Here is a 12,169-nt window from a genome sequence, read left to right as displayed (position 1 = left end):
TGCTTTGATGCCAGGGATTCAGTGTTCAAATCCTGGTGTGGGTTCTCTTTGGGACTGTCCCTTCATCACTTACATAATATCACCAGGGAACAGATTTATGTATGAAACTCAAAACAATTATATTTTGTATTATCTTTGCGCATCATGGCATGTAGACTCGAAAGATTTTTACTTTCCATATTCGTACACACATTAGGTTTCAGTTTATATTATAGTTATTTTTGCATATTTCATAACATTTCTCAACATATACATACTCTATACAGGCGCAGATCCACGGGGAGGGTGATAGGGGCGATCGCCCCTCCCAACTGCCAGAGATGATGATATGCCCAATGTTTCTGAAGACTCAAATGTTCTGTATTTTGCTTAACAGGCTAGTGAATATTTTTAAAGTTTTCATGCCGAGGATAGGCTAATCAGAACTGAACCTACCTAGGTACAGGTTAAATTTGAATCCGAACCATTGTGCAATGTGCCTCCAAAGGAGATCGAACCCGAGACTCCATGATAATAGTTTTTTTTTTTTTTTCTGTTTATTCACCTTACTCTTCATATATGATCCTTCAGTTTACCATGGCAATGATAGCATTTATGACGACATTCAATAGTAACCAATTCCAGTCGTGAACCTCTAATTTTAGAAAACCATAATCTCTAAAATGTGGAAGTCAACTCGATTTTTGTTCACAGTATCATATATTGTTTACAAGAAAACAGGCAAACATAGGTTGGAACTTGATTTTTTGGTTAGGTGAGGCACCCGACTGAAATTCGCCCCTCCCAACTGCAACTTCTGGATCTGCCACTGACTATATAAATACAGAGAAATTAACACTCACTTTATCCGCGAAACTGTTTTTACTTTTTCTTTTTAAACAGTTTCACGGATAAAGCGAGTATTAATATCTCCGTATTTATTATAGTATCGTGTGTCTCTTCCCAATTATGAATCTACTCTATACTCACGCAATAACTACATGTCCCTGTGCAACTTTTTTATACCCTCCAATTGTGTTAATTACAAGTTTTCTGTCATCTGAACAACATACAGGATGTACATGATGCATCTCCGGGGTTTCGACGCAATGTTAAAAATCAGAAAATAAACTTACTACAATCCAGTCTTTTGTATTTGGTGCCATATACGTTCAAGTTTGTGTTTTTTTTTCGTGCGTCATGCTTCGCAGCGCTGTCATCACTTTTGTGAAAATGTCATCTTCTCAAGAGAATGCACACGCTGTGGTATGGTTTGTGGAGTCAAAATCAATTGTTAGGGTGCAGCGTAAGTTTCGGTGTGTGCGTGAGAAAACGCCACCAATGGGCAAGAGCATGTTACAGAAGTTTTCTGGAAACTGAGTGTGTGGAAGAAGCCAGGGGGAGGAACGCCACGCATCCCCGACTAGAGAGTTGAACAAGTCCGTGATGTTTCATCCGCAGCCCGGAGAGGTCAAGCTGCAAGAGAACTGCAAATGCCTCCTTCAACAGTTCATAAAGTGCTACGAAAATGGCTGTGTCTGTACGTGTACAAAGTTCAGATTTGTCAAGAAATTTAAAGTGAATGACAAGCCGAAAAGGACTGACTGTGCAAACGATGTTTGTTCTTGCATTGATGGTAACCGCGAGTTTCTGAACATGGTATAGTTCTCAGATGAAGCACGTGTCAGGCAAAGTTAACAAAACATTCGCATATGGGGATTAAACTCACATGTCGTTTAGGAGCACATCAGAGACAGCCGAAACTGAACGTTTGGTGCGGACTGATGCATAACAAGATTGTAGGCCCAGTTTTCTTTCGTGAAGACACTGTGCACTCTGACAATTATCTGGACATGTTGGAACAGTTTACCTTTACGCAAATTTCACGTCTGCATCAAAATATTGTGTTTCAACAAGATGATGCCCCTCCTCATTGGAGTTTACCTGTTTGCTGTGTGTTAGATGAAACTTTTCCAGATCACTGGATAGGGCAAGGGGTCCCTATCCACTGGCCACCACGTAGCCGAGATGTCACTACTCTGGGGGTATGTTAAGGATGCAGTTTACTCAATGAAGGTGCCAAACGTGAATGCTTTGTGTGACCGAATTGTTGCTGCAATTGATACCATCCCTGACAACGTACTGCTGCGTGAAATGGAATTCCAGCTGGACGTTCTGTCACTAAAAGTGCTCACATAGAAGTGTGGTAATTTTTTGAGTTGCTGTTTGCAATAAAATTACCAAAAAATGTGCAGGTGTGTTCGTTTTAATTTCCCACCACTTCAAAATCCCAGAGGTTCATCATGTACACCCTGTATATATAATATACACACCTCCAAACTTCCCTGCTCCCCAGTTCCCTTGCCAGCTTCTAGAGTGCCCGCCATAAGACTAGAAAAGACCTATAGGATTATTAACAAAACTGGTTGTTGGATCATTTCCTATATATGCTGTCATCCACATTTATCAATTCAACAAATCCAAAAATCATGAATAAGGAGGGTCAACAAACAAAACCCTAAGACAATTTTTACTATGATACTTAAACTTTTCTCAGTACAGTAAAAACAAAATGATACAGTATGTTTAAGCATCATACTTCTAAATACTAACCATTTATTTTTACATGGTTTAACATAAAATATCTATTTTACAATAAAATTCATCACAAATCAGTCCCAAATAACTGGGGCAAATTAACATCTTCATTTTGTTCTGGCCTGCCATTCTTTAGGTTACTGTGTCACAATAAGCTCAAATATTTTACGTTATCAATCCACCTGACATGGTAGCAGATAAATATTTCATCAAACTTCCCAATTGTATTCGAAACTCATTTCGTCTTACATTCCCAAAATTTCTTGCCACCCAACACAGTCTTCACAAAGAACAGTGTGTTGTTCTCAATAATGAAATTACTGTATGTTCATTCACTGTAACTGTACAGGACAAAATATTCTGTAAATCACCTTTATAGTCATCTCACGCCATATGCTTCTTTCTCGTGTGACGAGTATGTTTTCTTTTTTCTGCGGAACTCCTTCCCTGCACTTGCCTGGCTACCTTCCCTCGATCTGTACTGATCTGACAAATCACCTGTCACTATCTCTTTCCATAATTCAAGGTTAAGGGGCTTCTTGAAGGGCCGGTCTCTTCCTCCAAATCGTAGCTGGCCTGATTCCTTTCTCCCTCCAAATCCACCACCTGTAATAGAAATACAGAAAAAATGTATAGGGTGCACAGTGTTATGAATATACAGTGTTTAAAAAAGAATGACCCAAATGATTTTAAAACCTTATATCTGTGCAACCATGCACTGCTAATGAATGAAAATTGTGCTACTCAAACCGCCATGGCCTAGAGTTCAAATGGCTGCCACTAGATACCACTAGTAGCACCCAAATAGACGCTAACCTTAGTCGTTCACAAGATGGCATCTATGCAACAAGAGGCATTTTGTGTTCACCAATTCAGCAAGACTGAGTCCGTAATTACAGTGCAGCATGCATTTCAAGATTGATTTACCAGTGGCAAAGAACATTTGTCGTAGAATCAACAATTTGAACAAACAGGGTGTTTATGTAAGGGGAAAAGTCCAGGGCGATCACGCAGAGACATTTGGAATGAATTCAGCTACCACACAGAGCATTATTATATGGTGAGTAAAATTCGAGGACTTACTTGATAGTTAGTAATTTGTGGTGTAACTTTGATTGATTGATTGAGTTGGTGTTTTAAGTTCACTTTATGCACTATAAGGCTAATTGTGAATGGACCGGGAATCGAACCCAGGACCCCTTTATTAAACGGCGACGACATTACCACTGCGCCATTGTTGTTGTGTAGCTAACACATTTTCATTATTAAATATGATTTGAAATTGGGTCATTCCTTTTTAAACACATTGTATGACATGTAATAAATAGGGCCCGGGACTTTATGTCCTATAAAACTAAAATATGTATGTAATTATGCCATATAAATTGGAAAATATGTCATGAGAAATTACAAATATGTCGGAAAAATGCAGAAATATTCTCCGTAAAGTCAAAAATATGCACAACAGTACTCTCGAATTTCTCCCATAACTGATAGAGTAGGGGCTGTAATGTACCGAATATTATTTTTACTTTTGACTGATTTTTGTGAAAAGCGAAAAAGGCAAAGAAATGAGAACGAAACTTCTTTACTTCCCGTGCAACAATGAAGGAGAACGTTTTTCCTCAATAATGTTTGCATGGCTATCAATTGTCGGCGGGATAAAAAAAAAAGTGGGGTATTATTTTTCTGTACTAAGAAAAGACGGGACCTTTCTTCCTGCCATCGACGATATGAACTATCTGTTGTGCTAAAGCTACGAAGAAAAATTTATGAAATAACCGATTATGTGTGAGAGAATTACGAAATTATACAGAAATATGTCTTATTACAACAAAATTGAAGAAATATGTTGAAAAAATGCGAAATTGGTGACAATGTCAAAATATGCTTTGTCAAGTTTGTCTATTTCGGATGATTTTCATCAGATATGTAAAGATCTCACCCCAGTATTAGATCCGAAGCCAAATGAAAAATATGTTATAACAAAGTCCTGGGCCCTAGTTACAACATAAAGTCCTGGGCCCTAGTAATAAACCTTTTGAATGAATTCACTGACATTAAGGTGACACAGTATCAAGAAATACAGACTTGGTTCAATATTTTGGCCTTCCAGATGGGATGGTGATAACACTGTCGTCTTGTAATCAAGGGGTTCCAGGTTCGATCCTTGCCAAGGGCACATTTGGATCCCACTTTCAACTGTAGGTCCAGTAGTCAATTTGAGCACAGACTGGACTTAAAACACACTTTTGTTTTGTTGTTGAGTTTTTAAATCCACTTTATGCACACAAAGTCTAATTGGGACTGGACCTACAGTTTAAAGTGAGATTAGAATCACTATGTGTGTCCACTGTGTATCGTACCCGGGATCCCTTGATAACAAGGTGATGACATTATCACTATGCCACTGGAGAGGCACTAAACATACAGAAAAATACAACCACAAGTGATTTGGAAACTTGTTTAAAGTTTATTTATTTTCCTATCTTGGCTATTTTACATCAACCAACAATGAATATGAACAGATGGAATGCTTGAAAGACAAACACAATAATACATACATGCCTTAACCAACTTTCAAACCTGATACCTCTGGATTCACAGCATAGGATGTCGACCATTCTGTCATAGATGTCAGTGAGTTAATTTCACAATTATAAAGACAGATTTCTATGGATTTCTGGAGATGGGGCAAAGCATATATTTGAATAAGCAACATGGAAAGCAAAACATCCTTGAGTTGACTGAATATATTATTGTCATTATTTTATTAGTGTAATTTTCATTAGTATCCGTAAAGAATAATAATATAAACAGCCCCTCTAAGGGCCAAAGCCTGCCAGAGCAGCTTCCTCCATTCGGTAGCCCATGGTCAGCGCATCGAGTCCCATCGCCAGCTTTTGAAACCGAAGCCGCTCACACCGAAGGCAATGTGACAGGCCAAATAACGATAATAATACACATACCTATTATTAAATACAGAGAAACTAGTACTCACTTTATCTGCGAAACAGTTTTTTCTACTTTTCAGTGGCCGCTGCCACCATCCTCGTTGGAACTTGATGTACTGTACTGAACTAAACATCGATAGCGGACAAGCGCACCACACTTGGATTCCCGTACTACAACAGTTATCATCCGGAAATAGCAGATGACACGGACCCAGATGCACAGTTAACAGCGCACCTAGCGGCAGCTGAAGAACTACAAACAAAAGACGCACGCCAAGCAACAGTGCAGCAAGTTCCAACGAGGATGGTGGCAACGGTCAATGAAATTAATAGAACGAAGAAGAAAAAAAAGTGAGTACTAGTTTCTCCGTATTTATATACTACCGCGTGTCTCTTTTCCCAATTATAAATACCTATTATTATTGTGAACTGTGGTGATCCAGTCGGTAGGTCATCTGACTTCAACACAGGAGACCCAGGTTCGATTCCCGGAGTGGGTGATCTGAGATCAGAATTTACCCAGCCTTCTTCCCGCATAAAGTGGCTCTGTGGCTCACCCAGCCTCAAATCAATTGTTACCTGGGGACAACCTTTAGGGATGAAGGTGGCCAGAGTGCAGAGCTGATCACACTTCTTTCAAAATTGCCAAGATCGAGAATCTGTGGGGCCTTACCTCCACATCTCCTAAATGTGCCTTCATGGGGAACTTGACCTTACTAATTGTGATTATGGAATTTTTATTTTGTAAAAATTTAACGTCGCTCTTCTGACTTCTTACATTAGTGGTGGAAAAATGTGTGAATTACGATTAAGCTGGCGCCCATGGTGGAGTGGTTAGCACAGCATGCTACGATGCCAGGGGTCCCGGGTTTGAATCCCAGCCTGGGCATGGATGTTTGTGAGTGTCCATTCATCAATGCCATCACTCATCCTCATCTTCGCAAATTAGCCAAAAGTGGCACAATAAACCAAATCAATCGATCAATCAATTATGATTAAAAACGTAAAATAACATTAAATGATTTTGCATGTTACTGCTGCTATCCTAGCTCCTCAAGGTTACAGATGCTGGAATAGCAGTTCTGACAGCAGACTGCTAGAGGTTCAACAGTTTCCCTACAAATTACACAATTAGATCGAGTCAGTGGCGTACCCAGGATTTTCAAGGGGTTACCCGGTGTGCCGGTTAATAATTCTTAATTTTGTTGCTGGATGGTGCTGGGAGCAAGGGTTGGTGCACAGTCTCAACTGTTACGTCAGTGTCTTGCCAGGACAGTACTTGTCAAAATGCCGTAGATGTGCAACCGAGTCCAAGTGATCGTGATATTGGGTTTGTGTGGTAAACATGTCGACATTCAAACCAAGTAAGGAGCATGTGAGGCACGTCCTGCTTTTCTTGTTCAGTCAAAAGAAAAACGCGAGTGAAAGCCATCGTATCCTTGTGGAAACGTACGGTGACGATGTCCTAATCGCCCGGGCCAGCCGAAAAAATTACAAGACACCGAATTGCAAGCACTGTTGGACGAAGACGATATGCAAACTCAACAACAACCGGCAGAGAAGTTAAATGTTGGTCGCCAAACCATATCTGATCGTCTTCATGCTATGGGAAAGATCCTGATTGGGCGACAAGACACGGAAAAGTGATTTTGCAGCACGATAACGCCTCATCACACACAGCGAAAGACATCAGACACACCATTTCTGCACTTGGCTGGGAATCCTTGCCCCACCTGCCATACACACCAGACTTAGCCCCTTCGGACTACCACTTGTTTTCATCGATGTCTCACTCACTTTCCCAGCAACACATCAACAATAGCTTGCTGACTAGATCACCTCAAAATGTGAACAATTTTTCTGGTAGGGCATCCACAATTTGACGGACAGATTGGCAAAATATATAGCTAGCGATGGCACATACTTTGAATAAAGCATTTGTTACCTTTCTCCCCAGATACACTTGTTTTCTTTCGGATCAATTAAGAATTATTAACCAGCACACCTGGCCCCTTAGGCACGCCACTGGACCGAGGCCAAACAACAAAGAAGCAGCATACCTAGCCTTCTTGGGATCCATCCAGGAAGTACTCTCTCGCTTTCATAATCTACAAATATTTCTTTTCCATCAATCATCAACCTATTTGCTTCGTGAACAGCCTTTCTGGCAAAATCCACATCTTCGTATTCAACAAATGCATAACCTTTTGAGAAGCCAGTCACAATATCCCTTACTAATCGGCATTTTCTGATCTTGCCATATTCTGAAAAAAACTGAAACATCAAAATTGATTAGAAACAAATATTTTTCAGCACAACAATATATATAAATTCTTGAAGCTTTCCTGGCAGCGAATGATGAAGAGGTTCTCTCTGGATATCAACCAGGTAATTTTCGGATAGTCTTCCAAGCTTTCGAGAGCTAATGTCACTCTCACCTTCAGAGATTGAAGATGAGAGTGACATTACCTCTCAAAAGCTCAGAAGCCTATCTGGAAATCACCTAGTTGATATCCCCAGATAACGTCAACAATATACGAGGTATGTTCATAAAGTAATAATTTATGCTTTTTATTTGCAAGGTTGTTTCAAGAATTTGCAGAGTGGGGAAACCTTTTGTCCTTAAGCTAACAGATTGGTACACATTCAGTGGGTAGTAGTCCTGCGGAATACCGCTAGAGAGCCAGAAAACCAAGATGGTGCAGCCCGTGAAGCCAGCTGATTTCTACAACAATGGCATCCGCAAGTTGGTACATCAATGGGAGAAGTGTGTCATTCTGGGTGAAGTCTATGTGAAGAAAGACTGGATCATTCACAAAAACTCATTCATGATAATCTATTATTTCTTGGCAATAATTATTACTTTATGAACGTACCTCATATTTGTACAATTCAATCATAAATAAAAAACAATACATACAACCAATGCTAGTAAACTTTGCAAAGAAATCTTTTAAACCTCACATCAAAAATAGGAAAGCTCTTCCACAAATGGTAATTATGGTTCTTTCAATTTCATTTATTGCATCCCTTGTCTCTACCATGTACATTTAATCACAATGATGATATGCAGTGCTTGAAAAATCTTCTTCAGAGCTAGGCGCCAGGAAACCACGTACTAGCAATTGTGTATACTATAAGAACTTGAGCATCCTTATTCAAAAAGTCGCTAAATCATGTGAGAAAGCAGAAAATTGTGGATTGGGGGACAAAGAGTAAGGAATAGTTACATTTGCTAACTTAACGCTGTACTGCAATTTGAACTTAGAATCTTCAAAATTTCGTACATGCAAACTTAAAAAAACGGCAACATTACAGCAAAAGATCACAGTCGCCAGGATGAAATTTTCAGTCGCCATGGCGACCTTTCGACTGGGATTTTTCGAGCCCTGATGATATGGATGATGGGATATTCTTACCCAGGGTTGGTTGAGGTTCTAATATAAATACACTTTATGCACAGATAGTCTAATCAGGACTGGAACTAAAGTTAGAAGTTGGATCCAAACTACTATGTGCCTCCACTGGGTATCGAACCTTGATTACAATGCGACAACACTACCACAATGCCACAGGGAAGGCCCATACACACACACAGGCTCTTTTGCCTGGGGTTCTAATATAGTAGTGAGTAGTTTCTTAAGGCGTTGTTAGGTGGTAGCACAATCCAGGTTGATGATATTAAGTTAGCAGTTGCTGAAAAGAAAACACATGCATGAGCAGCTCAGTTTAAAATGCTGACCATACTTGAGGAGTGTACGTTAGAAGAGTAGAGTGTTGTTTTGCATTTCTGTGGGCAAAGAAATTCCTTCCAAAGGATATTCACAAAGAAATGATTTCTGTTTATGGTGAAAAGTGTTTGTGAAGCAGTACACAACTGGATCAAATTCTCGCAAGGACGGTCAAACGTTTTTGTTTTTTTTAAGACCGATCTCGTCATCCTGTTCAGACTGCGACAGTGCAGTGGGTGGAGGAAACGATACAAGCTGACAGGAGAGAATTGATAAATTAGGTTTGCCGCTCCTTGAACATACACCTTATAGTCCTGACTTAGCCCCAAGTGTAATTCACCTGTTTGGGCTGTTAAAAGATCACCTTGGCGGCAAACGTTTTGCAGATGATGATGCAAAACGTGAGGTGCGACTGTGGCTGAGACGGCAGCCCAAAGAATTTTATGCAGCAGGTTTTTAGGGGTGATAGAGCGATAGAACAAGTGTATCAATGTTGGTGGAGATTATGGTGAAAAATAGAAGAGGGTTTCAAGTCAGTATATCACTTAGCAGCTTTCTAATTAGCATTTGTGATCTACTTACTGACTTACGCTCGTATAAACAAACCAGCAAGCATGCAAACTTAATTAATATTTCCAATACAAGTGGTCCTTAATATGATTCCAACACAGTCTAAATAAAGTAAAAGTGTAAAGAGATTTCAAAGCTGATTTCTATGAACACACACTTACTTTTGTAATTGTACTCTTGGTAGTTTTGAGATTCAAGCGAGCTATAAACACTGTGCACTCAGGCTTTCCGGTAATACTTCGATCAGGTACATACTTTGCAGAAAGTGCCCGAACCACCCCATGATCATGGGGCTCTGTGTCCGTGGCATCTCTGCTTCCAGCTTTCAGAGGATCATATTCCCTGGCGTACGGAGACCACCCACTTGACATAGTAATCAATGCCTGTACAAAAGTAAAGTACACAATCAAATACATTGTTATGATTTTGAAATGGAACGTGATGTAGATTCTGACAGGAGAACAAACTGTCCATAGAATAGATTAACACATTACCTTGCCCACAATATTCACATACATCATTTCAAAACAGCACACAGTGTAACTAAAATACATAAAAAAATTGTTACATTTTTTCTACTCCAGGAAAATTCGCTATTAACATTCTGTTAATCATAAATTACATGGAACTGTTTTCCCCATACTTAACTACTGTGAGCTTCTGGCAAAACTATTCAATTTTTCTCAGACACGAATTCATGACTGTGTTCGTGACTGATACTAACTATCTGCTCACTGTAGTTTGCAACAAAATAAAAATGTGCTGATAGAGCAGATAAAAATTTGAGATACACACATCTGCATTTTTAACCATAGTACTTATCACATACAAAGCACACTGGGCATACTACCATCACGCAATTATGTAATGAGGTGTTAGGGATTGAACTCTAGTGATAAAAGTAATTTCAACATCTTATCTTGTACGAAAAGCACTGCTGGCTAAAGTTTTTTTGTTTTATTGCAATTTCATCATACTACGAATTCAATTTTAACATGGTTCGATTTTGATTTACTTCTGTTAACACATACTGTGGAGTTCTAGCGATTACTTAAGATTTTGTTCAATATATGCTTTCGTAGTTAGGTTAGGTTCTCTTAGCATTAAAATAAAGTCCATAAATGCATTCTACTAATGTTCTGATTTACTTCTACATTCATTCCCACTAGTCTACGATACGAAGGCAAGGGAACAATTTTTAATTCTATGAAATTATCACAATAAAATGCTGCTCCTGTTTCTCCTAGTGGTGATTTCGTAGCATCTCTCTCTCTCTGTGTGTGTGTGTGTGTGTGTGTCTGTGTGTGTGTGTGTCTCTCTCTCTCCCCCTCTCTCTCTAGGGCTATATATATGGAATTAATATTGTAATTCCGATTGGATGTAGTCTTGATATGTATTATTTGAAATTGTAGGTATTGTCTTCCTTAAATCTCTATTTGGGTAGGCAGGAAAGTGAATCCTATGGGGAGTTATCATATTAAAATAGTCTGTCAAGAAGCATTTGGTAAACAAAATACCTCTTCGCACCAAATGCACGTATGAAGTAGATGCCAGCAGCAGTCCGAATTCAAGACGACAGTAAACGAATGACTGCTTGCAAACAAATAATCATGTGAGTGTACAGTATGAGAAGTCACTTTCCGTACAATGCACAGAAAGTAACTAAGACTCTGAAATAGGTGTTAACAGACATAATTAGAAGTCGAACCATGCCATAAAATGCATGTACATCATTATAAATTCGGAATTAAACAATCGGAACTTGGGCCATTCATTATTTTCTTACACACTGTTTAGTATGGTGGAGTCTTAGTTTAGCATCTTGGTTGGGAGCTACACGAACGTAATACATAAAATCGGTAACAGTAAGTACGAACCATGCGAAACCCAAAATATCCGATTTTAATGTGTCTCCGATCTATGAAACTGTTACCCAAATCACCGTTCCATTGTCTATGAACACAAATGTCTATCTTAGTGTTGGCAGTCACGTACTTACTTCAAACAATACTTTCGAGTTTTTGGAATAATGAACCTCATTTCAATTATTATTTCGAAATAGCACATACAAGACACAGACACTGAAAAATTATGCTGTATGAATTACCTAGTACCTACAGTTGAATGCATAAGTTTTATTAAGCAACTTATCCATCCCCGGTTTTTCTCCTCGTCATTCCCATCCCGGCCGCGTCCGAATCAACAGCTGGAAGAATCACGATCATTTGGCATTAGGAATTTCCCGACTGTTCGGAGTCCCGAAAAATCTAGAAGTTATCCAACCAACCCCGGTTCATTGTTTTCGGGATGCTACGCTAGTTGGTTTATTCTACGACT

The 12,169-nt window shown here is 39.2% G+C and overlaps 1 protein-coding gene across 3 annotated transcripts; it reads right to left on the bottom strand.

Annotated features, from left to right (window-relative positions):
* Positions 1-2,379: 2,379 nt before the first annotated feature.
* LOC145996154 (U11/U12 small nuclear ribonucleoprotein 35 kDa protein-like) lies at positions 2,380-12,039 on the bottom strand. Of its 3 annotated transcripts, none has more exons than XM_083132496.1 (4): positions 11,951-12,017; positions 9,994-10,215; positions 7,592-7,805; positions 2,380-3,183 (listed from the first exon to the last, which is right to left on the bottom strand). In XM_083132496.1, the coding sequence occupies exons 1-4, from the start codon at positions 11,960-11,962 to the stop codon at positions 2,957-2,959; spliced, it is 675 nt and encodes a 224-aa protein (XP_082988622.1). In that variant the 5' UTR covers positions 11,963-12,017; the 3' UTR covers positions 2,380-2,956. The 3 variants fall into 3 exon arrangements, with proteins under 3 accessions (XP_082988622.1, XP_082988624.1, XP_082988623.1); XM_083132498.1 differs by having other exon boundaries at positions 2,381-3,183; positions 11,940-12,039; XM_083132497.1 differs by lacking the exon at positions 11,951-12,017 and adding an exon at positions 11,832-11,927 and having other exon boundaries at positions 2,384-3,183.
* Positions 12,040-12,169: the final 130 nt, after the last annotated feature.

Source organism: Lepisma saccharinum, chromosome 12 (assembly GCF_977018435.1).
Source record: "Lepisma saccharinum chromosome 12, izLepSacc3.1, whole genome shotgun sequence".
Classification (NCBI taxonomy): domain Eukaryota; kingdom Metazoa; phylum Arthropoda; class Insecta; order Zygentoma; family Lepismatidae; genus Lepisma; species Lepisma saccharinum.
This window is presented reverse-complemented; position numbering and strand designations above follow the sequence as displayed.

Excerpts from the sequence above, each read along its gene's own strand:
- LOC145996154 (XM_083132496.1), bottom strand. Across the intron at positions 7,806-9,993 it reads CCAAGAGTACAATTACAAAA|TTTTTTTCAGAATATGGCAA; the intron begins GTAAGTGTGTGT and ends TTGATGTTTCAG. Across the intron at positions 3,184-7,591 it reads ATGGATCCCAAGAAGGCTAG|GTGGTGGATTTGGAGGGAGA; the intron begins GTATGCTGCTTC and ends TTTCTATTACAG.